Source organism: Halichoerus grypus, chromosome 6, assembly GCF_964656455.1.
Source record: "Halichoerus grypus chromosome 6, mHalGry1.hap1.1, whole genome shotgun sequence".
NCBI classification, from domain to species: Eukaryota; Metazoa; Chordata; class Mammalia; order Carnivora; family Phocidae; genus Halichoerus; species Halichoerus grypus.
This window is the reverse complement of record NC_135717.1, coordinates 23,710,976-23,737,759: the sequence shown is the minus strand read 5'-3', so window position 1 is coordinate 23,737,759 and position 26,784 is coordinate 23,710,976. Positions and strand designations below refer to the sequence as shown.

The following is a 26,784-nucleotide window of genomic DNA, read 5'->3' as shown; positions in this document are numbered from 1 at the left end:
TCTGAAGTAGAAAGCCTCAGCACAATGTGGGCACCCCAAAAGCCAAATTTCATCAGCATCAGAGCGCCATTATTAACAAATACCACTCTGTATTTGGTAGTACGTTATAATCATGATACATAAATGTAGCTCTGTGAAATAGTTACTACGCCCATTTCACAGGAAAAGAAATGGAGGCATAGCAAGGTCAAGGAGCTATCTACGAAGGGAGAAAACAGGGGCAGAGTAATTAGGAGGATGAGTTCTTGGAGCAGACAAACCTGGATGTGAATCATGGTGATGGCACCAACATGTGACTGTCAGCATTCACTTTAAAATGGGGCAGCTGTACTTCAAGACAGAGTAAAGGAGATAATCCACGTGAGATGCTCTGCCCACGGAAAGTATTCAGGAAGTGTTAACGTTTATCATAGCTGCTGCTGTTATTGCCAACTCAGTGACAGAATCAAGCCTCCCTGCTCCTAGAACAGTGCTCTTTTCAGTGGCCAGTGCGGCTCTTGGGGGAGGGGGGCGGAGGGCAGCTCAGGTATGCAGGACTCCCCAGGTACCCAGAGCAGCTCCCAACCTCCCTGTCCTCACAGGGACTCTGTTCTCCTGCTTCTGCTAAGGGGCATAAAGAGCTAAATGGAGCCAGGGGCAGGGAGAAAGGCAAGGCAGGAAGAAGAATAAAGAAAACACGCACATACACCCCTGGAAACCTACCTCTTGGCACAATTGTAGTTTTGGGGTTTACCTGAAAGATCGATGCCAGTAACTCTGCTCAGTTTATGCTGGATCAGGCTCAGCCTCCAGCTTTTCTCCTTCAATCTCGCTCCAGATGCTTCTGTCACCCTCCCTCTCTGCAGAGCGGCCCCAGCCCCCCGCTGCCCGCGCCGTGCCAGCCCTGGCTGTTCGTGGGGGCGGGCCTGGCCGCCTGCCTGGAGCTGGCACTGCCGGGCCGGGGGCAATCCCAGGGGCCGTGGTCCCCGCCGCTGCTCTGGCTCCAGAGAGGGATCAGGAGCTGAGCTACCTCACAGGCAGTTCCATGAAGCGAGGTGCAGGCAAGTCCCTGGGTCTCCTGGGCTTACTATCTACTGCTGAAACAGAAGGACCTGTTATGGGAGAGAAGGACCATGAAGGGCTACACCACACAAGGACACAGAGTGACTGGAGACAGGAAAAGGAGAGAGGAGTGTGAACTAGCGTTACGGAAAGAAAGGTGGAGGGGCTGACTAGGGGAAGTGGTATGTGCGGAACACGGGGCTGCCTGCTTCCTCTGCATCATCGCCTTCGCCCTCACAACCACCTAGCCTGTCACAGACTTTTTACAGATGAGGAAACCCAAGTTTCTTAACTACTAAGCAGGGTGACTAGGAGATAAAACCAGCCTGTCAGACTCCAAAGTTCACCCTGTGGGAAAGTTTCAGAGAACTGGCTTTTGTTTGATCTTTAAATGACTGGAAACACCAAATGGAAAGGAAAGAGTCAAAGGGCCAATCTGGTTGGTCCATGTGGAAAGGTGATTTAAAACATTTAGTAACAGTGGTATCTCTTAGATTACACCTATGTACGGAAGGGATTCACGTTAATGGTCACATTTAACCCACTACAACCGTATGAGGAAGACACCATATAAGCTTTTTACAGAGAGGAGAACTGAAGAGAGATTAAGGAATTTGGCCTGAAGTCCCACAGCCCGTCTACAAAGGAAAAGGGATTCAAATCCAGGCCGTCTGGTTCTAAACCCGCCATTCTTCCTCACTGGTCTCACTACTATTCTCTGCTATGATGTGTCCCAAAGATACACCCTTCTCCCAAGGAGATGATGATGGCCCAAGATGAAAAGGTACATCAGCAACACCTAAACATACCAGAGATACAGAATAAACTCCCAGGTTTGGTTCTGGTCTTGTACCTCTAGGCGGTGTGGGCCCTTGAACAAGTCACTTAACCTCTCCGAGTCTGTGTGATCCCAACATTAAAGTGAGGGGTCTAGACTAGTGCTTCCAAGTTTAATGTTCTGGGACTACCTTCACTTTTTGGCATCCAATGAGGCTGAAGTTCTAAATTTGCAAGCCTTCTAAGGACTGGCACTTTGCCTGCTCAGTGAATGGTTCTCGTACTTCTTGCCTAAGCCTATCAGACCCAAGAGAAAATGAGACCAGAAGTCCAAAAGGAGGAGAGAGCAAGCAGGGGCTACTCCAGTCTGAACAAGGGGTGAAAGATTACACTGCTTTTGCAGGCCTGCCTCTCTTTAATCATCTTAGTTTGATCTCTGCAGGGTCAGCAAGAGGCCCTGGCATACGGAGAACAGACCAGAGCGAGCTGGCTCGCTGCTGCCGCTGGTTGGGTCGGGAAGCCTGCTCAGGAATGTGCACTGGCTGCTGATGGGGAGCCTGTCACCCAAGGAACAACCTCATGAAATGAGGAGCTAAAAAACAGGAGGCAAATGCTGGCACCAAAAATCAGTGTCAGCAAGCACTTGTGATCTACTTGGAGACTTCCTGGAGAGAGGGGATCCATCTGATTTTACCCAGCCCATTCTGTTCCCATCTAGTGTCTATTCGGAAGCAAGAAACCACCAGCAAATGCTGGTGTTTCTGCAGAGTGGCAATAAGAAACCACTTTCCAGCTTTCATCTAAACAGTCTGTAGAGCTAGCTGGGTGCATGTTTTTATTTCTTACTATATATGCCAGACAACCACAGGCCAGAGAACATGAGTACATGAATTCCTCAGATGGCTCTTCTCCAGCCGCCAGGGGCTAACGCACTGTCCTGGCAGAAGCCATCCCCCTTGGGAGTCTCAAAGCCAGACCACAAGAGCCCCTTGATCCCACCTGGCAGCTAGAGATGCTAAATGACCTGAGAAAAAGATAGGGAATGGGTGGTGGCCATTTGTAAACTACTTCCTAGAAAGTAAACTTAACAGAACAAGAAGGTAAGACGGAGGGAGTACCTGAAATGTAGAGTTGCCTGCTGTCACTTGGAACTTGGGACTTACAAGATCACCTTTGGAGATTAGGTCTCTTACCCAGAGCTACTTGGGAGGGAAAGCCATTCCCTCTGCCAAAGCAAACGAGACCCGTCTGCTGCTATTTTCATGCTTTTAAAAGACTTTTTGTCCTAAAATGTACTACAGCAGCAAGCTAAGGCAGCAGTTAGGGTTGGGTAGGAACACATGACTTCTTATATCAACAAATCTCCAAAGCGCAAAAGAAAAGAAAAGAGGGATTGGGGCGGGGGGACTTTTTTTTTTTTTTTAAGAAAATAAACCAACCGGTTTTATTTCTGTAAATAATCTTAGGTCACATGACTAAGACCAGCCAGCTTTCCAGAGTAATTTTCTTTTTAAAGTGTTCTTACTGGTCCTCACCTGGCATACCTCAAATATACTAGAGCAAGAATATATATCCAGTTGGAGGCCTGAGGCCAGTGTGGGCTGGCTAGAACCAATACTACTTGCCAAATCCAACCAAGCCAACACACGCATGTACTATAAAGTTTCCAAATACCAAATAATGAAGCATTTTTGGTCTCTGAGCTCCAGGAATGAGCTACATGTTTAATCCCACATGCCTCAAAATAACCAAAAAAGGGCCATATCATTTTACTGACCCACACTTGGAATCTTTTTGCTGTCACTACTGATCGGGACAGGTCAGGCTACCCACTTATGTGCAAATCGGGCATCATTAAGGGGCACCGGATTTCTAGGTTCGCTACTCTTTTTGTTTCTGCTCCAGCTTTTTCAGTTTCCTTCCTGGTTTAAGAGCCGAGGGCTGTCCTGGATCTGTGCTCCGTGGTACCAGAATAAAAATGGCATGCCCGCTGCATTCTTCATCTCTGCTTTTATGCTTACTGCTTGTTTTCTTTCTTAAGAGACAGCCTCCTTAGGCCCCGCTGAAGGTAAACCATGGATGAGGCACTGATTGCTGGCTTCCAGTTGGCAAATGGGTACCAGCCCCCCTAGAGGCTTACCTGACTGCAGATGAGTAGTCCTCAAACACCCAATTACCACATCAACTGTTAACTTTTCAGTCTCCTTCTGAGCAATTCAGTAGTCACAAAGTGACTGAAAAATAATTAACTGGAGATAAGCTTTGGTTTTTGCCCCTAAGTAAAAGAAAGGCAAGAAAGGAAACTGAAATGAGTTGAAAGATGAGGAAGGAACCCAATATAAAGATGATAAATGACTGCATCCAAATGCCTTAAAGGGGCACCAGAATTACCACAAATGTATAGATGTGGTTTCTAGAGCCACCCTTCCTCTAAGAAGGCCTCAGGTTCATCATGTGGTAACTAATCAATCTCTTAAATGTTTGTTAATTCTTTAAAAAAAAAAAATCCAAATCCATTAAGGCCACATTTATCAGGTTTTTCCTAGAGGCCTATGATGGAAGCTAACTGCTAATGCACAGTAGAAGGGAAGAGGAAGAGGGAGAAAAGAAAGAGCTGTATAATAAAAGAATATCTGTTTTCAACCACATCAGTAAACTGGTCAGAGAAGTGAGGCCACTAAGGCTTTCTCTCCTGCTGCCAAATTCAAAAGTATTACATAGTTACTCTGTAAAGTTTAGAAAATACAGAGCTTAAAAAATCCCACCACTTACAATTAATATTTGAGCATATCCTCTTAGTCTTTTATATGAGCACATAAGGACGGCACACGGAAAACACATGCATGTCTACATTATGCGCTTAGAACTTTCGAACAAAAGTGGGATCATATTGTACACTGTATTTTGCAATCTTTTCCATTGAACATTTTCTCATATAAATCTTCTCCTCTCACAGAATGCTTTTATACAGCAGCAATTCTGGGGCGCCTGGGTGGCTCAGTCCATTAAGCGTCTGCCTTCAGCTCAGGTCATGATATCAGGGTCCTGGGATCGAGTCCCGTATTGGGCTCCCTGCTCAGCGGGGAGCCTGCCTCTCCCTCCACCTCTGCCACTCCCCCCTGCTTGTTCTCTCTCTCCAATAAATAAATAAAATCTAAAAAAAAAAAAAAAAAAAAAGAGCAGCAATTCAGTGGTAGTACTGGTACAACCACAAACACACTAGTTATGTCATGTAACCCATAGACCATTTATAGCCTGCTACTATTCAATCTGTCAAAAATTTGGTGCTGTACTATAGAGGGTGTGCAAAAAGGCTGGGATTCTCTGTTGAAACATATTTAATATTCAGGGGCGCCTGGGTGGCTCAGTCAGTTAAGCGTCTGCCTTTGGCTCAAGTCATGATCCCTGGGTCCTGGGATCGAGCCCGGCATTGGGCTCCCTGCTCAGCAGGGAGCCTGCTTCTCCCTCTCACTCTTCCCACCGCTCCCCCTGCTTGTGTGTGCTCTCTCTCAAATAAATAAACAAAATCTTAAAAAAAAAAAACATATTTAATATTCAGATAAGTCTTCCACTGAAAGGAGGTACCATACTAAATCAGGTCAGTTTAGTCTCTTATTGTTGGACATTTAGCTTGCTTCCAATAGTTCACTATTATAAACATTACTCTGATGACAAACAACATGCGCTTAAAACTCAGCACACTTATAATTCCTGAGAATAAAACCCTATAAGTGGAACCAACAGATCAAAGAATGTATAAAAAAATTATATATATGTGTGTGTGTGTGTATATATATATATATAATCCAATCTGAATCCAAAGAACTAACATAAACTTTGTATAGTGTACTGGGAGTGTGCATCTCTGCCAACTAATTCAACTTCTTGCAAAAAATCCTTACCAAAAGCACATTAAGACATTGTGTTTAAGGGAAAATATCCAACCACCAAAGGAGAATGTTAACAGGTTAAGAAAGATCACTTGCTTCACTGTGAATCACATCAAAAAGGCTGACAGATCCAATGAGTCTGGCTTCAAGGATTCCAAGATGGTGTTGTTACATAATGGGGAGAAAAAGATTAATCACAGGGCACCTTTTAATTTTATCTAACTTTTCCCAGTTATTCTTTCAAAAGAAATTCGACCTGTGCCCACTCCCATCAGAAAGCAGCAGAAGTTGCAGCAGCCGCTGCCGCCACCAACTAAGGCCTCACGAATGACAGTCCCGGAACCAGAGATTCAGCGCCAGGGCAGAAGGAGCCGGCCCATGGAAGAGGCAGAACCTGAAGAATCACATTCCTACAGGGTGTGGGAGGCTCGTTCAAAATGGAACTGTGGGATCCCTGGAAATGGTTAATAGGCTGGATTTAACCTGTAGAGTTATTATTTGGGCTTTCTATCTTCAGACTGGACCAAATGGTATGACTGCGTGCAACAGAGACTCGTCTGCGTCCCCAGCACCCAGGCTCTTCCTCAGGTGACTAGCCAGTTTTCACTAGAGAAGATCCTTCTCCTGAACTCTTGGCCACATAGCTGGGTGGGGCTCACAATGGACTATGTGACTCAGGCCCAGCTGGGCCTCACATACCCCTGGATTCAATGACTGGGTTAGGGATATACAGGTGACCTCAGCAGACAGAATAAATCTTAGCACTGAAAGTAAAGGAAGCTGGAGCTGCTGCAGTCATCCTGCCACAGAGAGCCACCAGAGAAAATAGTAATGCCTACCAAACAGTCACTGTGAGGATTAAATGGTCCCTTCTTATCATATGGGTCTCACTTCCAATGTATGTAGGACCCACGAATGAAATCACTGCCAAGAGACAAAGAGAAAATGAATTCTGAAGGCATTATCTGCACCCAGAACCCAACTGTACTACCTAAAGTCAGATCAAAGCCTGAGCCCCACAGTTATGTGAGCCAATGAATTCCTCTTTTGCATAAGCCAGATGTCAGGTTTTCAGTCACAACAGAAAGAGTCCCTACTAACAAACACATTGCTATGTCACTCAGATCTCTTCTGCTCACAGAGCAAAGAAAGAAGATCTGATGCCTAGGTTCTTCTGATTCATCATCCAGGACCAAGTTACTAGGCCACAATTTCACCCCTTGGCTGAACACCAGGACGAATAATCCCAAACTCGAGCAAACTGTAACATTCTATTGCAACTGGGTGGACCACCAGGATGCCATTTAAAAGCTGATATGACTAATGAGCAAAAGAACCTTTCCAATTGCAATTTTTACAACCTTCGGCCTCCTTCAAGCAGACAGGCCACAGAACACTCACAGCTGCTTTCTTCCGTTGTGTACGCATGTTCTGTCATCTTCATGTTCCCAAGGAGGAACCTCCTCCCAGCACTCAGACACCACGTGAAAAGCTGTAAAGCAAGAGCTCCTGGAAGTCTTTCTCTGTGCAATAACAACATGATCAATCTTCCAGCTGAAACAGGTATTTGATCTAAACCACATCCTATGAAACTGAAAGGCCAGATCTGACCAGAATTTGGCTACCCTCTTGGTTTCAATTACTATTGCTGAAACAATTTCTCTCTGGTTTCAAGCACTGAAGAGCCTATTTAGAAAGTATTCAGGTTTTAAAAACTGTAACAGGAAATGCTTGTGTTTGTGTGCCTTTATTGGAAATACATTCCCTGCAGGTTGAAACTTGAGGCCTCAAGTTTTGGGGTTTATTTTTTTATTTCAAACAGTTACTTATTTCATAAACGGGCACTCATATGGCATGAAGCCAAAGGGTTCATTAACACATGTAAAGATAAGCAGGTAATTAAATCAAAATAGAGCTCTATACCCGATGGCTGGCAACCCGGTCCTAGAAGCTTGGCAAAGACAGACATCTGACGATTCCAGCCCCGTTCCTGCCCACTTCCCGCCCATACTGACCTGCCAAAATCGCTGCCACCAAATGGCATTGCAATGCTATCAAATCTCTGCCCTCACAGCTAGGCCCTATTTTCAAGAAACAGATTATGAGAAAATCCTAAAATTAAGCAGCAGCACCGTAAGCGCTTTTGGGCATCAGTGTCTTTGAAAATCCAAGGATAGCTTTGGACCCAGACTAAACTGTGCGTACATGCACACACTCATACACTCAAATTCTGCATCCAATGATCAGGGTCTGTGAAATTACATGTTAACTCTACTGACATGCATCAGGGTTTTACCTACACTGCAACCACGTTCATTCTCCTCACTCATAACCCAGCTGCAGACACTGCGGCCCCTGCAGCCGCCCCAATATAGTCTCACCCCTTCTGAGAAGGGCAGGACGCGCTCTGCATGCACAGGACTGCATGTGTACAGCTCGGCTCTATCTGCTCCCCAGCGTATACTTAATCACCTGTGCCTCAGTTTTCTCACCTGAGAACTGGGAAAATCAAAGTGTCATAGTGAAGAATAAATGGCCCCTTCACATCAGATGGGTCTCTGTTAGAATGCTGAGAGGCGCTCCCTGGCCGACCGACCTAAAGTACCATCTCACTCGGGTCCAGCACACTATTTCATTTCTTCCCAGCACATTTCACTCTCTGAAATTCCTGTTAACTTCTTATTGTCTGCTCCCACTACCAGAAGCAAAGTGCCACAGGAGCTGGGATTTTATCTTATTCACCCCTTTGTCCTGTGCACCTAAGCTATGTCACATAAGCAAGTGCTGGATAAGTATCTGTTGAGTGAATAATAATCACTGTTATTTATTGAGCACTTCTGCACAAGGCACTAGTCTGTGTACCTGAAATGTATTGACTCATGATTGAATAAATGATAAGTCCAACCTACTTAGTGCTGTCCCTAGCACAAGTTAGTACTCAATAACCAGTAGCCATTTATACCAATTCTAATTATATGATGACGTTACCAAATACTCAACAGTAAAGGCGGTCGAGCCCTCAGGATGTAGAACTTCACCTCTCCAGAGCTGCTCCCTAAGGCCCAACTTCTCCTGGACTCCTCTCCTCCCAGCACTCCTCTACCTTCAGAGGGAAGAGAAAGTAGGAATTGTCTCCTTGTTCCACTTACTCTCCACCTCATCGGTTCTCAGATAATGTGACACAAACACAGCTTCTCGGCCAGCATATACCACCCCATCTCTCCACATGCCACAAGCTAACTTTCACCTCAAACCCGGCAAGAGCCAAAGTTAAAGCTGAAACGGGAACATGTTCATCCTGTCGTGCCTCTTTTTGACATGCACCCCAGTCCCTTGGAAAAAATTCACAGTAATGATGGATAGCACTCCAGCCTCTCCTCGGAACAAGGGACCAAGTCCAGAGGGTTCATTCAAGCAGCACTCTGGGAAGCTCCGAGGGCTTGCCAATCACGTGAACTCCAGTGAAAAGCCTTCTGGTGCTGATTTGAACTGCCTCTTCTTTACCTCAGTCAACTAAGGCATCACACATTTAAGGTGTTTGGAGATGCAGGGGCATAACCCAGCAGTTTTTTCTGAATACTGCATATTGAACACGAAGGACTCACGGCCAGTTTTATATTTCTATTCCACTGTTACATTTTCTAAAATTTGGTCGATGACGGAGTGGCTTTTAAGTGAGGGCTGAAGCACACACCTCATCAAAGATAATAAGAGACGTGGACCATCAAGGCCCTCCATCTCTTTGGAACCACAGGGGACAATGGACTATGTTTTATAGGACAGCAAGAAAAGGCCAAGAACTAAAGTCCTAATCACAGCCTTCAAAGCCAGATGCACTTGCCAAGAAAGCAAAGGGCAGATTCCACCTCCGCCGGCTGGCAGGCAGACCCACACATTCCGCTTAACCATGTGAAACAGCTAGCTTTTGCTCTCCCCGCCCCCGGGCCCAGTTATGATATTTGGGTAGCAACACCGGCGACTTTTCTAGGAGAGTGTTTTATAAAAATAGAGCTTCCAATTTTAGGTCTAGAACTGAAAAGAAAAATAGCCAGAATTAGAAATTTGTTTTAACACAATACATTGAAAATTACAAGTTTAAGTGCTGGTCGCTGAAGAGGGGGATCACACCACCACATGACTTCTCAGTGAGTCATAAAAAATAGTACAGGCTTGTTTAACAGTGGACATCCACCAGCACTAAGAGTTAAGGAGCCCACTGGTGTCAGATGTGGGAAAGCCAATCTGACACTCCCATGTTAGTTTCAGCTGTGGCAGGACTGACACAAATGAACTGCAGCAGCAATTTACAAGACAAACGTTAATAAATGTTTTTTGAGGCTATTCAAAGAGGAAATGTTTGAAACCCTGAACATGACTCATTTTTCAAAAGTTAAATCAGTTTAACAAGAAAAAAAAAAGCCCTCAAACTATTAATAAATCACGAACTAAAACATTTCTGGATTTCTAATACCCATTGTTGATTAACATACCTTTGTGTCAAAGCAAAAACCAAGTGCAGGCATTTAACAGCAAGTTGCTACCCTTTCAGTTATGAGAACCACTCTGGTGGAACTAGATGAGAGCAATGAGAATTCATCTTCAGGCCGAGATGGATACTGTCTTGATAATAAGACAATAAAGACCTCCCCAAAGGGCTTCTGGGTGCCATAAATTATATAACAAATCCACTTCTGCCAGGCAGCCAGGATTAACTCCTATTCACCCGGGGCACTACTTACTCAATTATCACCAACTGGCTTATCCAAATGAAACAGTCATTAGCCACCACTGCCCTTCGAAAGGCACAGCACATCTTTCACTGCTCATCAGTCGGCTGACACCAGCTACTCATTGCACGAGAAGTCAACCTAACAATCTTAAGGACATCTTTGATACTTGTTTTTTCCAGGCCAAAACATTTTTTTTTTTAAAAAAAACAGAAAGTTGGGGTGCCTGGGTGGCTCAGTTGGTTAAGTGACTGCCTTCGGCTCAGGTCGTGATCCCAGGGTCCTGGGATCGAACCCCGCATCGGGCTCCCCGCTCAGCGGGGAGTCTGCTTTTCCTTCCCTCTCTGCCCCCTCCCGCCACTGCTCATGCTCTCTCTCAAATAAATAAATAAAAAATAAAAAATCTTAAAAATAAATAAATAAATAAAAATAAAAACCAGAAAGTATTTCATTGGTTTCTCCCCTGGTAAGTTCTTCTGACTGAATTTTTTTTAAGAATTATCTATTATGACACCTTATTATAATAAACAATTTGTTACTTCTAATGTGCATTCAAGGCTTGAAGGCATTATATATCCTTTCCTCCTCTGGAACATAAACATTCATGGCTCCCAAACAGGTGGTCAAAAATAACAAGTCCAGGGGCGCCCGGGTGGCTCAGTCGTTAAGCGTCTGCCTTTGGCTCAGGTCATGATCCCAGTGTCCTGGGATCGAGCCCCACATCGGGCTCCCTGCTCAGCGGGAAGCCTGCTTCTCTCGCTCCCTCTCCCACTCCCCCTGCTTGTGTTCCCTCTCTCGCTATGTCTCTCTCTGTCAAAAAAATAAATAAAAATCTTTAAAAATAAATAAATAAATAATAAGTCCACAGAAGAGAAAGGATGCTATTATTTCAGTGACTGCATCTTATATTATGAGTTCCAAGAAGGCAGGGAATGTGTATGGTAACGTGAAAAGGGCTAACTGGCACCTGACAAACATTTTCTATAGAAGCAAATGTAGGAGTGCCTGGGCAGCTCAGTCGGTTAAGTGTCCAACTCTTGATTTCAGCTCAGGTCAGATCTCAGGTTCCTGAGATTGTCCCACGTTGGGCTCATGCTCAGCGGGGAGTCTGCTGGAGATTCTCTCCCTCTCCCTCTGCCCCTCCCCCTGCATGTGCTCTCTCGCTCTATCAAATAAATCATTTTAAAAAAGAATCTAATGTAAAATAAGCACCTACTATGTACCAAGTGCACTGCACAAATCTACCTACATGCATGGTATGAGCCACTTTTACACAATAATGTCCCCAAATGCTTACATAAGTTTTCCAATGTACTATCCATCAATTTCAAAAAATTTTTAAAGATTTTATTTATTTATTTGAGACAGAGAGCAAGCAAGCACAAGTGGGGCGGGGCGGGGGGGGGGTAGTGTGGCAGGGCAGGGGGAGAGGGAGAAGCAGACTCCCCACTGAGCAGGGAACAAGGCGCGCTAGATCCCAGGACCCTGAGACCACAACCTGAATGGAAGGCAGACGCCTAACCATCTGAGCCACCCAGGTGCCCCCCAAAATTTTTAAAAATAAGAGTAGTTTTTTGTTTGGTATGTATAAGGCTTTACCTAGTCCAGTGTCTTCCAAACTTTAAGCGCAGCCTTCACTGAGAAGTAATACTTCACTTCCAGACCATATACACACATGTAACTACATGTATAACTCAAAAGTTTCATGAAGCAGTATTTGCCCTCATTTCTAGGATTCACTCTAGTTTATGCTATTTCTTTTCTTTAGTTTGGTTTTTAATCGTTGGTTATAACCCACTAATTAGATATGACCCATAGTGAGAAAATCTCAATCTCAAGATCAAACTTAAAGGTTCCTCCAACAGCCTTATTGTGCCAGACACAACACCAGGCATTGTAGAGTCATGATGGCAGTTAGTCCCCACATCTACCCTATGAGGTTGGTACTACTGTTATACTGATGAAGAAATAATCTCAGAAAAAAACCACCTCACTCAAATCCCTACACTGTGGCACAGAGCAGCTCACCCAACAGTCCATCTGCTCCCCCAATTTCCCAGCCTCTTTTCAGTGAGGTGGGGGAAATGTGTCTGTTTCTGGCCAATGAGCTGTAGGCAGATGTGATTCTTATCATTTCTAAGCCTAAGCAGAGCTGGCACATGACATCCCAGCCATCATTCCCCCTGCCATGGTGACCAAGACAACATACAATAGTGGGATCTTCATCGGCCTGGGTCTCTGAGTGACTGTATGGAACAGGGCACCCTGCAGGCTACTGACCCATGCGGGACATGCAAGCAATCAAGTTTTATCAGATTAAGCCAGACTTTGTAAATTCTTACTCCTGAGTATCTACCCATCCTCAGTAATTCCACAGTTTAGGCCCCTGACATCTTTACTGCAGCACGCTCACAAACAGCTTCCCTACTACTGGGATTGCTCCCTCCAACCGCTTTCACGCTATCGCTGGCAAGATCTTTCTCTCTCTCTCACACACACACACACACACACACACACACACACACACGCCATGTGAAATGCCACATCCCTACTCAAAATTATTTAATAGTTCCCCTTCACCTACAAAAGATAATCCAAACTCAGCAAGGCATACAAAGAAAGCCCCTCGGAGTTCGGTCTCAACCACTGTCATTCTTCCCATCCCCTTCATTCCACATCCCTCAGGCATATTGAAACACCTGCCATTCCCCCAAACGCCACGGCTTCTCATGCTTCTGTAGTTTTACACATACTGTTACCTCTACTTGGAATGCCACCTCACTCTCTAGTCTGTCTTTCAAGCCCAGCTGAGATTTTACCTCCCACAGGACCCCGCTCCTGACTCCTTCAAGCTGACCTAGAGCCTCTCTGCCCCACCCCCACACCTTCACTTACAGCACTGGTATTGCTTGGCGCTGATCGTACCACAGTTTCTAATTGTTCTGATGTCTGTTTTCCTACCACATCGTAAGGTCCTTAAGAACAAGATCCACAAAAGGCACTCAAACATATCGGCATGAATAGCTGGCAACCCATAAACACATTTTTCCTGAAACACTGTGCATCCAATCCTAGGGTCAGTCCTTAAGAAAAATTCAGACTACACTTTGAATACAATGGTGAAAGCATCAAATCTGGAGTCCAAATTTTCCTAGGTTACAAGATTAGTTTTGAGTTTCAGAAGTTCCCTATGAACGATCCACATTCCGTCTAGGAAAGCTGGTCCCCTGCTCAAATATGTCTAATTTGAAAACTACACAGGCTGATTCTTCTTAGAAAATATCTTGTATATGTTTGGAAATCAAGAGTGCTATTAAAAGCATGTTTTTTAGAAGTTCTGTTAAGCTGCTATTGTAATCAAAAGCTCTTTTGCTTAAGCAAGCTGAGTCACAAGCAAGAAATGCTAGAGACCTGCAGAACTTGGTGTTGAGTGAGTCAACTTAAGCATTGTATGCAAATAGTAAAGCTACAAATCAGAAAGAGGAGGAACTTAGGCCAGACTACTCAGAGGGAAGGAAAAACTGTATCCTTCCAAATGGGGAAAAGGCAACTGGAAAGATTTTTTACCTGTTGCATAACATTTTATTATCTCTTTCTGCTAAGCCAGGCAATGGTTTTGCCCTGGAAACTTAGAAAAGAAAATGCCCTGACAAACTAAGCAATTCTGGTTCTTTGACTAGGGAGGTTTAAAGAGTTAAAGTCTTTGATTACACATTTTTATTTTTTTACTTGCAGTTACCATGAAAGTTCAAGTTTCCTATAAGAATTAAAATGTTAGTCTACCATGAGAAGACCAAAGTGGTCTTACTCCAGTAAGTGCTGGAAACATGGAAGAACGGCTTGAAAAGGTTTGGAACTCTACCACTATGTTTGTACATCTTGCATTCTAACTCTAAATTACATTTTATCTTTTTAAATGTGTGGTCTTGAATGCTTACACTTCTGTGGAGATTATCCTACCATGGAGATAATTATTTGTATGACTGGGAAAGAATAGTCTTTCACGTGGCTCTCAACTTTAAAGGCCCAGCAACTCAGCTGCCCGCAAGAAATCTTAACCAAGACTCATTGATCCAATGGCAATTTTCCAAGAAGAGAAGGAAATAAACAACCCCACTCTAGCTTTGCAAACCCTAGTCTAGAGACCAAGGGCAAATGCCACAAGCCCCCTCCAGCCCCTTTCAGAATTTCCCCAGACTCATCAGCAGTTTCTATAAATAATGACTAAACTCTGCACCAAGGGAAATGGACTCTGGAAGATATCTACTCTGAGGAAGGCGGTGTTGTGAATCTGCACAAAGGATGAATGTCATACATGTCATGAAACAGATTTTAGTGGGAAAAAGAGATTTTTTAATACTGCAAAACACAGGCCTGAGTAAAGGCTTTTGCCCTTTCCCAACGTGCCAAATACCACAAGTCACCACTTCTCTCAGGAGACAAGACAGTATGAATGACAAAACCAAAATTTACGAAGTATGAGGGCTTGTGGCTTGGAACATTAGATTTCACCTCAGTTGGGAAACATCTGAGAGTTTCTCATTATGAAATCAAGTAGAAACTCTGTATTAAACAAATGAAGGAGAAAAATAATCTTGGGCTATATCACTGTCACCATTTTGCTCTATTTTGACCTCATCTTGACTAGATAAACGGCACAGAAAGATAACAGACGTGGAACCATCTTTATAACAATTTTTAAAAATTACAATTTGAAACGTTAAACAATTTATTATACGGAGCTATACCAGATGCATGGGCCTTTATGCTGAAGTAATTATAGAACAAAATCACTTGCAGAATACAGGCCAACAACCAAAGTAGATAATGAAAGATGACAGTGTGAAGATACACAGAAAATGTCAAGGGAACACAGGTAATTAAGGTTTAAAAACAAAAACAAAAACAAAACACTCAAGTAACCATAGACTACATCTGAAAGCAACTTTCTTGGCTGCTCTTAAGCAATGGAGATTTCAGTTTTATTCTGGGGTTTTACTTAAAAAGAAAGCACCTCCTACAATAGTTTTGTTTCATTTCTACCACTGCTCATTTAACTTCTCAAGACCCCCACAATATTGAGTTATGAGCAATATGACAGAAAGTGAAATGAAAATTTTATTTTATTATTTTTTTAAAGATTTTATTTATTTGTCAGAAAGAGAAAGAGAGAGAGAGAGAGAGAGAGAGAGAGAGCATGCGCACAAGCAGGGGGAGCTGCAGGCAGAAGGAGAAGCAGGCTCCCCACTGAGCAAGGAGCCCAATGAGGGACTTGATGGATCCCAGGACCCTGGGATCATGACCTGAGCTTAAGGCAGACACTTAACCAACTGGGCCATCCAGGTGCCCTATGAAATGAAATTTTAAATAGTTTGCCTCAGCGTTTAACTTCATTTTAGGGCACGTGCCACACTGTACCTTTAAAGAAGTTACCAGCAAAAAGTAACATACCAGACATTAAGATAGGGCAGAGCCCCAGCCTTCCAGAACCTAGAATACCTGCACTGGTGTGCATTCAAGAGAGATGGTTGGCCAAACAAGAGAGAGAGAGAGAGAGAGAGAATGGATTGGTATTTTCTCTCTCCCCAACAGAACAAGTCAGAACCCTAGCTGCTTCCATGCAGAGTCCCAACCCCAAAGAGTGAAAGGGACAAAAGATCAATCCAGGTTGCAGGAAAACTGCTTAGGGTGAAAGAGGAAGCAATACTACTCATTTTTTATTCTTTAAAAAAAGCCATCACCACTAATATCTACAATATTTTAAATTCTACACAACTTATGGGTATCTTCACCATGAATGCAGAAATAGAAAGTTGTCAATTTGCTTGAATGAGGCAAGTCTTTAAATCCACCCAAATTTGGACCTGCTCTACCGTGTCCATCACCACAGGACCTCATGCAAGTGTGGCACTGCAGAATTACTGAACCTTAGAAATTACAAATTTCAGCCTTTTCTAGACAACCTTTATGATCTTTCATATCCATTTGCCATTCCAACTATTGTTCCAATATTCTTCTTAAAAGCTTCAAAAAAAATCATATCCACTTTAACGTCATCCTAAGCAACACTATCCATAAAGACAAAGGTCTGACCTGCTAGCTATGTTTTCATTATTACACATTAAAATATAGAACTAGTAAACAAAAGGGACTCATCCATGTACCACTGAAAATCATATGTACCATCAATAGTACAAAAAACACTCTCAAATGCTCATTACAGCAGCAGATACACTAAAAATGTAACCAATGCCACACTTTGAGAAATAGTGATTTGGTCTCAAATCCTATGTCACAGTTAAGGAAACAGACTCAAAGAGGGGCTGTAATTTGCCCAAAGACACAGAGTAACTGGTGGCAGAGGCCAGACTAGGATCTAGACTTAGTCCAGTGGTGGTCCCACCAGAGTACAATCTCCAGATGGGTGAGCAACAGGAAGAAACAGCGACTGGCCTCGGGGAAGTTCACCAACCAGTGAACCTTAAGCAGCTGGTAAGCCCTTTACCAGTATACCTGGGCTTTTCACTGTCTCTGTGAAGCACACACACAACATGGTACTTGCCCACTGACTCTCAAAGGTTTTCTGGACCGGCTTAAATAAATTTGTGGTTTCCTTCCCAAAGTCCCACATAGTTTTGCCCAACTCAACAAACCTCAAGGTATACTGCGAAAGATAAAAAGTCTCCTGGATCAGTTTCCCATTTTGGGTTCAACAGTACCTTTGCTACAGGGCCCTGGTCCCCATCGCTCATGCATGCTCTATAGAGTTTCAGGAAGATTTTCCATCTCTTGATTTTAGGCCAGCTCTGGAAACAGGCTGGAAGTTTCCATCACAGAGTCACTCCTATACTTCCCAGATACCCAGAGCAGGTTTTATTTTCAAGTGATAGATAACCTGTGCCTATTGTGTGCCCAGCAATGTTTTATACACTGTCTCATACATCCCCCTATAAAAGTAAAATGATAGAGTTCCTGGCTCCTTGGGAGTTGCCAACCCAGGTGAGCTTAGCTATCTACGTATGCATGTAGCTAGTAATAGCGGATGTTCTTAGATGTTTATATATATGCCAGGCACTGTGCCATATCCTCAAATGGACTGTCTTATTGAATCTTCACAACTACTTACTGTGATTATCCTCCCTTTATACATGAAGAAGATAAAAATGAGACTTAGAGATGTTAAGTAGCTCAATCCCAGATCAAATTGTAAGTAGGTGGTAAAGTTCAGACTCAGACCTAGACTGACTAGGCTGATGCTCTTAACCAATGCACTATCTTTTTAAAGTCACACTGAAAGGAAACACGAATTCCGTATATTTGATATTAAGTGAGCTCATTTCTTACACTAGGGAAGTCTAGAGCTAGAGCACCTGTGAAGTTCAAGAAACTATTACACATTCTGGGAATGCCATTTCATACTGACTGAGGGACGAATTTGTTCTCTTGTAACCTGAAGCTATTCAATTTGCACTTTAACAAAAAACTCCATCAAATCAACAGTAAATGCATATTGTTACTTATCACCTAAATCAACTTTAGGTACCCTTATTTCATTACTTATGGGATGCAAAGCTGGAGTACTAATGTATTAATTAAGAAATACATTTGAAAAAAAAAATATATATATATTTGGTCTTTGTCCCCAGTTTGTGCCAGCTCCTAAAACCTCTGGTATGTCCTTACTGATAGAAATGTCCTTTGTGATTCATAAGGATCCCCTGCTGGACCACAGTGGAGTTTATGCTAATGAGATGACTCAGGGGAGGCCCTTAGATAGCGTCAGGACAGAGGCTGGCCACACCAGTAAGACCAGGCACTTGATAGAAGGTTGGAACATTTAGCCCCATCTCCAGACCACAGTGGAGAGGAGGGTGGCTGGAGTTTAATCACCAGGCCAAAGATTGGATCAATTATGCCTACATAAAGGAGCCTTAACTGAAACTAAAACCAGGCTAGAGGAGCTCCAGGGTTGGTGAACACAATGATGTGCTGGGAGCCTGGAATGCCCAGAGGGGACATGGAAACTGTGCCAATTCGTATCTTGTCCCATGCATCTCTTCCAATTGGCTGTTCCTGAGTTGTATCCTTTATAATGAAACTATAATCCTAAATACACTTTCCCCAGTTCTGTGAGTCATATGTTCTGGAAATTATTGAACTTGGGGGAGGGTGGTTTTGAGGAACCCCAAATTTGTAGTCTGCCAGGCAGAAGTGCAGGTGCCTTGGGGCTACCTGATGCTTGTGGCTGGTATCTAAAGTGGGGCAATCCTATGAGAGTGAGTCATTAACTTCTGGGGTATGCATGAACTCCACGCAGTTTGTGTCAGAACTGAATTATTGGACACTCAGGTGGTGTCAGAGAATTGTTGTTGGAACAACATAATTAGTAACCTCGGAAAAAGAGGTCCACGTTAAAACCAATTAAAATGGTGGCTCAGAAGCCACTTCCCTGCTTGATCTAATCATTAAATCTACAGCTGTCACCAAATCAGAGCACTGCTTGCCATTTTCAGCTCGAGTAGGAAATCTGGCTCTATGGACAGATCCACAGTACCTGGTAGAATAAAATTTAAGAGAAAAGACTGACGAACTAATTTGACCTGCTAAAGAAAACATGGAATGTTGTAGAAACGTGAAGTCAAAAATGATTACTCTTTAATAATTTTAGTGTGATTTATTCCACATTTATTATAGTCTCCATGAGAGAATCAGGGATTACAATAGTTTACATGTAACTGTTCCCTTTGGATAGTAAACATTGTTAAATGACAATCACCACCACCTAGTATTTGCTTCATTATGTACTTTTACCCAAACACTAATGCACCCAGGGACATCACATTCCCTCTTGTTTACCAACTTCTGATTTGTCAAATGTAAAATCAAAAGAGACAAGAGATCTCAAAAAACTTAGGCCAGCACTCCGCAAGCAATCTTTAAGACCAATCTGGTCAAACCAGATACTGCATCCCTGCATTCACCCCTCCCCATCAGAAATACACTTTCCAGTAATGGCAAAGAACACCTGTGGTCAGAGCCCTGGTCATGGCCACTGGATTACCCAACTCCACAGGCTCCCATTCCCCTCCTTGTTAACGGTGTTCCCTGAAGTTGGGCAATCTTGTGGGCCTGCTCTTCCCTACCCACTCTTCCTCCAGTGAGTGCCATTGTTAACATTTTCTACCCTTTCCCAGCTGGACCACTGATGGGCATTTCTCTTCACCTTATACACCCAGCTCATACCACCACCCCCACCACCCCCACCCCGCCCTCCTACACATCCTCCTCCCCGAACAACTGAACCTACCTATCTAGATGCCTTTAGAAGTCTTCAGACTTTTCTCTTACATAAAATGTTAGGAAACCCCCAAACTTCTCCTTACCACAGATAGGCATCAGCTGTAAACCAACTGTTTTGAGTAAATGACTGAACCAGTGACTAGTTACTTCAAAGAAAAACCAATTTACTAGGAGTAAAAGAACCATGGAAACATTCTTAAAAAATGGACACAAAGCATTCATTCTATCACTTCTTGCTCTTGAATTCCACTCAGAGAAGAAAGAAAATGTCACTGAAATGGAGAAAAATGTCTCCTCTGAGGATCTGGGACTTCCAGCAGGAAGGTGGAAAGTGATCTTAACACCTAGAACCCACGCTACTAGAACACCAGCACCCTCACTGCAGTGGTATTGCTAACCTTCTCCTTCTGTTTAAAGACCAGCTGTCGGTTAAGCATCCGACTCTTGGTCATGATCTCATGGGTCCTGAAAATGAGCCCAAGTGTGCTCAGTGGGGAGTTTCTTGAAGATTCTCTCCCTCTGCCCCTCTCCCCACTTGTGCGCGCATGCGCGCGCGCGCGCACACACACACACACACACACACACACACACACGTGTTTTCTCTCTCAAGTAAATAAATAAATCTTTAAAAAAAAAATTTTTTTTTTTTAAATAAAAAGCAGCCACTAGTCAGGTCACCTGTGTGGCTCAGTTAAGCATCCAACTCTTTATTGCAGCTCAGGTCATGATCTCAGGGTCATGAAATCAAGCCCCGTGTCTGGCTCTGCACTCAGCAGGGAGTCCACTAGAGGTTCTCTCTCCCTCTTCCTCATCCCTTCCCCTCCTCCCTCTCTAAAAAAAAAATAAAGAGCAGCCACTAGGTAATCATCATGTAGATATAAAGCAATAGTTTAAATGAAAACAAATTTGCTTCACCAGAGCTATTCTAAAACTGTTCTGCCAATGGATATACCCAGGTTTTCCAGTTCAGATTCCAGGGCAGGTCACTGGGAAAAGAAAGTAATCTGTTCAGCATTTTGCACAGGTATTCTCTACAGCATGCCTGCTAACTTATCTTAAAAAGTTAGAGTGATAAAGCCTCAACTCCTATTTGAAAGTACTATCGTCACTTTCAGAAACATTCTGAGGAGATAAGGCCAGCTTCTTACTAGTGCCGTTACTCATTTATAACCTCATTTCGTATATGCTTCAAAAGTGGTTATAAGGGGTCTTCTCTGAAAGAACAGCAGTTTGTGACAAAATGTTTGAGAAAAGAACCAAGGATATACAAAAGACCAAACAATAAGGATTCCAATTAAACCCAAACAAAGTGCCTACAAGGACACGTATGAGGCAGTGTAAATGAGAAAACAAATATTAATACAGAGAAGACCCAATTCTAGTCCTGTAGTTGTCAGTACTTTGCTCTGTAACTTTAAGCAACTTTATTATAACCTTTCTAGATTTCCATTTCCCTACTAAATCACTGCTTTTCAACCTGTTTTCAGCCTCAGAATATTTTGTTTGATTGAAATCTTCTGAGGAAGCCCAATATAACAGAATATTAAAGTTAACTTTCAGAGTGAAGCACAGTGGGGTGAAATGGGAGAAAGACAGCAAAACCCGCTCATTCCACCACAATGTACTCCAGCAATGACCTGCAAGAGGGTTCCATATAGTGCAGTTTGAAAAAACTCCACACCAGATATTCTAAGGTTTTTTGAGGGTCTTTTTCCTGCTTCTTCCTAAACTGGAAGAAGAGGAATGAACTGCATCCAATACAGTAAATGCTAGGACTTGAGTCTTGTTCAGAATCAGAATTACAGATCATATAACAACGCACCTTAAGCAGACACTGCAGAGTCCAAACCCTTCATCAACCAACAGGAGCTAAAAGCTATAACCAAACTCTGTAGTCCTGATAGGATGGAAGCAATCTATTAATAAAATAAGGCAGCAAGTCTTTCCGGCACACTGTCTCCTGGAGTGACAGGCAGAGACTGGGGCAGTGGCTACAAAAGATGCTAAACACTCTCCAAAAAAAACCGAGAAGTCCTGCAAGGGTTGCTATCCAAGATCCTCTGTCAGTCATCATATCTGGTCTGGATTTACAGGCCTCAATGACAGAATTATTTCCAGTCCCTAGATCCTCAGGCTGAGCCCTCCAGCAGGGCAGAACAGGAACACAGATGATGTTTCCTAAAGCTCTGCAATCTAAGCTTCCATGCTGCAATTCAGCCCCAAACCCAACAACACAGCACAGCTCACAGGACAGTCCCAAGCAAAGCCACACCCTCATCATTAACATGATGCCTACCTTTCCATGCACTCAGGTTGGTATCAGGGCACTGGCCACAGGTGGCTTATTTTACCACAACAAGGGCTAATCACCACCTCAAGAAGTGACTTACTGAGTTTCCCTATTCTGATGTATGGTATTTAAATAAAGTTTCATTCACACACATCTAAAAGAAGATTCTTTGGGACTCTCCCCCTCCCATTTTTTTCCTTCTGGCATATCACGACTTCAAAGAATTAGAGTTTGAGCCATTTCCAACCTTCTCTCTCATCATTTTGCTAAATTAATATGTCGAGTTCTAGTTTGTAATCACTCATTAATTAAATGGCCAGGTGCTACGGTAATCTCCTTATGTCCCCAAAAGAAACAGGACCCTCCATCACCTAGAAAAACAGATACAAGAACCAGTGAAAGTAGACTTGAAAGACACTAACTCAAACACCCTGGTCCATTGTGCAAAGAGCTTCAGAACAATCTGCAACATTTAGGGAGAATTGGTCCTGGTTCACTGGTATCAACATCTGTAAACAGACACAAAGAGGTAACTGTAAATTATCAAGAGCTGGGGAAATAGGAGTTACCAAGTAATTACCATTGTTTCAATCTGAATTACCACATCTTCACCTCAAAACAACTGGCAGCCAGTGTACAATTAACTCTCCTTACTGCAGCACAGACATCAAAACAGTAGCCATATCAGGTTCATGTTAAGTCACCTAATGCAATATAGAACACAACTCCAAGAATAAGTGTCATCAACTGGCCTCCTAGGTTGCCCGCCTTTCAGAGTGTGTCCAAAAGCCCCCAAAGTTTAAGAAAGAAATCAACTGGTATCCTATATTAAACGGCCAGCTCAGCTCCAAGACTCAAATTCATTTAGATTTGTGGAGTCTTTCCCCAAACACAATCAGCGGCCAACGTAGGAGTCAATGGCTTCTCCCTGTGTTCAAGTCCCCTCCTACCCATCCACCCCCTTTCAGAAATTAGAAAACCACCACCAGTCTCCAAACTGGCTGATGAAATTTCAGCCTACAGGATATTTTCATACTTGCGTTATAAAAAACCATTGAGTAGTGGACACCTTAATAACCCATTGGCTAGAGCATTTGAAGTCCAGCGTTAGCGTACGAAGTCCAAAATTCTTTAACCTAGACCAAAGCCCAGTATATATGTATTTCATTATCAGCTCTCCATTCCCTTGTGTTACTCTGCAGTATGGAGAGTGGAGTCTATTGTATGCAAGGTCCTAGCTGTTCACTTTAGTCACTAGCTTGCTAACTAAAAGACTTTCCATTTGTATTCAAGTCGGAATTCAGTAATTCAGTACCAGGCTCTATTCCACTCCCTTCATTACCCTCAGGACTGCCCAACGGGCTCTATTCAAGTTAGTTCTCACAATCCATCTACCAATGCTACTAAAATACCAGAACTTAAAACAGGTGACAGGTCCTCAATTTCTGATTTGTTTTTCCCCAAACACTAAAAGGTTTTATTTAGCATTTCTAATACCGACTTTACTACAAATAGCCCAAGCAATATTTAAGTCTCTCAACCGCATGGCTCAAAGGGCCAATTCACTCAAAGAACACACTAGTCACTGTTGTGGGGTTCAAAAGAAGAAAACAGTGTATTCTTTCTGTTTCGGCGCACTGTGACATGGCAGAAGAGGGCCAAATCAAGGAGGAGTCCTGATTGGGCTTCTCAAGTGGACAATCTGGTCAAGGTGAGGCTGAAAAGCAGCTGACTATTGGAGATGAATGGCCCCAACAGAAGGCAAAAGTAGGTTACATCCCCTGGTTACATGCCAGCCCAAAGATGCCGACATAGTGGGATTGAGCCCACAATGGTCATTTATCTAATGTAATCCATGAAGTGAACTTTTAGCACCAACCTACACCTCAGCTGAGTGTTATTAGTCACCAGGCAGACCAGACAAGAGTGGAAATGTTGCAACATAAAACGTGCCTCCCTACAAAAAACAACTTCAAACTTAGATCCTGATGGACATCTTTGTAGACCAACAGGGGTATGTTATTATCATTTGCCCAGTCTTCAACCCTAAATTCATACATGGCTGGAAGCAAAGGATTCATATATTAGAACATATGCAGGGTACTTGTTATGCAATTTTAAATAGCATATAAGACAAAATACTGTAAGGAAAAAAAGGTGTGTTCTCAGTTGAACGTTCCATTGAATTCTGAACACAGTTTGACATTTATCTGCCAGAAAAGACCCAGGTGACCACAGCCACCTTGCCTCCTCTCCCCACTCAGCAGGGTGACTTTTTCTTTTATTGCAATTGATAGTACCTGCAAAATATTAAGTGATAATACTCTAGGAAAAGAAACAGAATTGATCAAAAAGGAGCATCGCTTTCTATTTCCTTCTTTTTACTCTTATTTTGCCTACCTATTCTGAGCCCAGCCTCCACCTCTCTTGACTTAGATTTTTTCATTTCCTCTTTGCTCACTAGGCTCTGGCTGTTACTGCCTCCCCTTTCTCGTTCTCCCTCACCTCCCCACACCCTCTCCACCCCATCCCTTTCTTCCTAGGCCCTAGAACTAGCCAGTCACTCTTGCCAGTTTCTGCACTAGCTAGTCCCTGAACCTGGAAGGCTCCTCCCCTATATCTGCATGGCTGGCTTCTTTTTATTTAAAGCTCAACTTAAGTGTCACCTCCTCAGAAAGGTCTTCCTTGACTGCATCTCAATGAGACACTTTCTGTCACATCACTCTTTCTTCAGCACTTATCAAAATCTGATTTATATGCTTATTTCTTCTGTCCCCACACACTCCAGTGTGAGCTCCATGAGAGCTCAGACCTTATGCTTGCATTCACCTTTGTCCACTCAGAGCCCAAAATAACGGCTAGCACTTACTAGCTAGTCAATAATGCTTGTTGAATGAATGAATTTTGGACTTTTTATTCTTTGGTTCCAAATCAATTAAGGTGAGAACAGTGGTCATTCTTTTCTTTTGTTACAGTTCTGTGAAACATCTAAACATGCTGTTACTTGTACAATCAAAGCATTAAATATTATTTTATCAGGCCTGAAAGTCCTGATGAGTAGGATGGGATCCGTTACAATTCTTCTAGCAATACGCATATAAATTCAGTTATAGAGGGCCAGGATTTATGGACGTGCTCTAATCAAAGGATCCCTAAAGTTTAGGCACTATTTCTTAAAGTTCTTCAGAAAACACAGTTCCACATTCAACAGAGGACTTCCAAAGAAAATATCAACACCAAAATAGGAATCATTACATTTCACTCTGAAATTCCTACGACAAGCTAAAAGGGCACTACTTGGTGATTTTTTTTTAAACCAATAGAACATCAATAAAGAGATCTTCTAATCATTCTCTGCTTTCTTCAAATAATTTTTCCATTATTGGTTTGTATTCTTTTTTAAAACAAAACAGATCACATTTTCTCATTTAAGTCCATCTATACACAAAGAATCAGCTAAATAAATAAGACAGAAATCAGCACAAGCCAAATGTGTCACTGAAGACTTGTGTGCCCGACACATAAATGGAGAAAAAGATAAAAGAGCTATTGTCCAATTGCAGAAACAAAAAAGTAATATGGGGTTTTCTGTTCTCTGAAGTGCATCATGAAGTGTGGGTGGAGAGAAACACAGAAATCCAGAATTAGCTTAACATCAAATCATTTTGGAAAGAGTTGACAACATGTAAATTCCTCACACATAAAGTATTTAGAACAAGAGACTTTGATTCCTGGGCTATGATGCCATTTAGGAATCCTTGCAAGGACTTTGGAATTCCAGTATTCATAGGAGAAAATGCTCATCTTAATTTGGAGCTACCAGGCATTGAGAGGTACTCCCAATGTGACACAACCTGTAACTGAAGTATTACAAAGCTTGCAGTTAAGATCTGGGATAGAGGCTGAACACCAAATTCAAAAGAGGTACCCAAGATACCAAGTGCCATAAAGGGAAAAAAAAACAAAACCCACCAAGATTACCACCTAGCCACAGAGAACTGAGGTGGAAACGAGGGGTGTATATGGGGTAAGGTAAGGGGTGAAGGGGAATGGAAAAAAACAATACATTTGTCACCCCGTCCCACTTCCTATACAGGATACAGGCAAAGCTTCCAGACCCATTACCTCAGGCACAGATGGTTATCGTTTATAGCAAAGGTGCACAGAAAGGCCTTCACGTCTGAGCCCCTTAATTCCAGGGCTGTTAATGATTAAAGAGAAGGATGGGGGTGGGAGGAAAATGAGGGAGGAGGGAGCTGGAGATTCACCCACCACCTCCCGCTTGGACTCCCACCTCACAGCGCTTACCCGGGCCATAGGACCAGAGTCTGCACCCTCTCCAGGGCAGCTCCAGCCCCCAGATCCCCAGGCCTGGGTTGAGGGGTGCTGGCGGTGGGGAGGCAGGGACAGTAGGTTAAGTTTTCTTGAGCCCTGCGGCTGACACGCCACAAGCTCCCCTCACAGCCTCTTCCAAAGGGACCAGTCCAGACAAGGAGCTGATTTCCACTCCTCCCCTTCCACCCCCTCTTCTCGAAGGTACCCAACCCCCGCCCCTTCATCTCTCAATGTTCCCCGCTTCTCCTCAACCCCCCCCAAACTCACAGCTGCTCCAGAGGTTCCTCCAGTCAAACCCTTTCTGGAAACGACGGCGGCCCGGCGGGTCCAAACCACCTACCATCCCCGCTCGCGTTTCCAGGCTCCCTACCCGCGCCGCCGCCTCCTCTTCTTCCACCACTGCCGCCGCCTCCTCTTCATCTGC

The 26,784-nt window shown here is 43.4% G+C and overlaps 2 protein-coding genes across 3 annotated transcripts in view; one reads left to right on the top strand and one right to left on the bottom strand.

Moving 5' to 3' along the window:
* REXO5 (RNA exonuclease 5) overlaps positions 1-14,264 on the top strand; it is a 71,056-nt gene extending 56,792 nt beyond the window's left edge. The window contains exon 21 of one of the 2 annotated variants that reach the window (XM_078074714.1): positions 14,171-14,264. In XM_078074714.1, the coding sequence (XP_077930840.1) occupies positions 14,171-14,198 (28 nt within the window). In that variant the 3' untranslated portion in view covers positions 14,199-14,264. The remainder of the gene's footprint in view (positions 1-14,170) is intronic. The other variant, XM_078074716.1, reaches the window with a different exon arrangement.
* The window catches only part of DCUN1D3 (defective in cullin neddylation 1 domain containing 3), a 37,559-nt gene extending 10,778 nt beyond the window's left edge, over positions 1-26,781 (bottom strand). The window contains exon 1 of the mRNA XM_036087672.2: positions 26,628-26,781. The gene's annotated coding sequence lies outside the window, so the exon portion shown is untranslated. The remainder of the gene's footprint in view (positions 1-26,627) is intronic.
* Between the last annotated feature and the right edge of the window lie 3 nt (positions 26,782-26,784).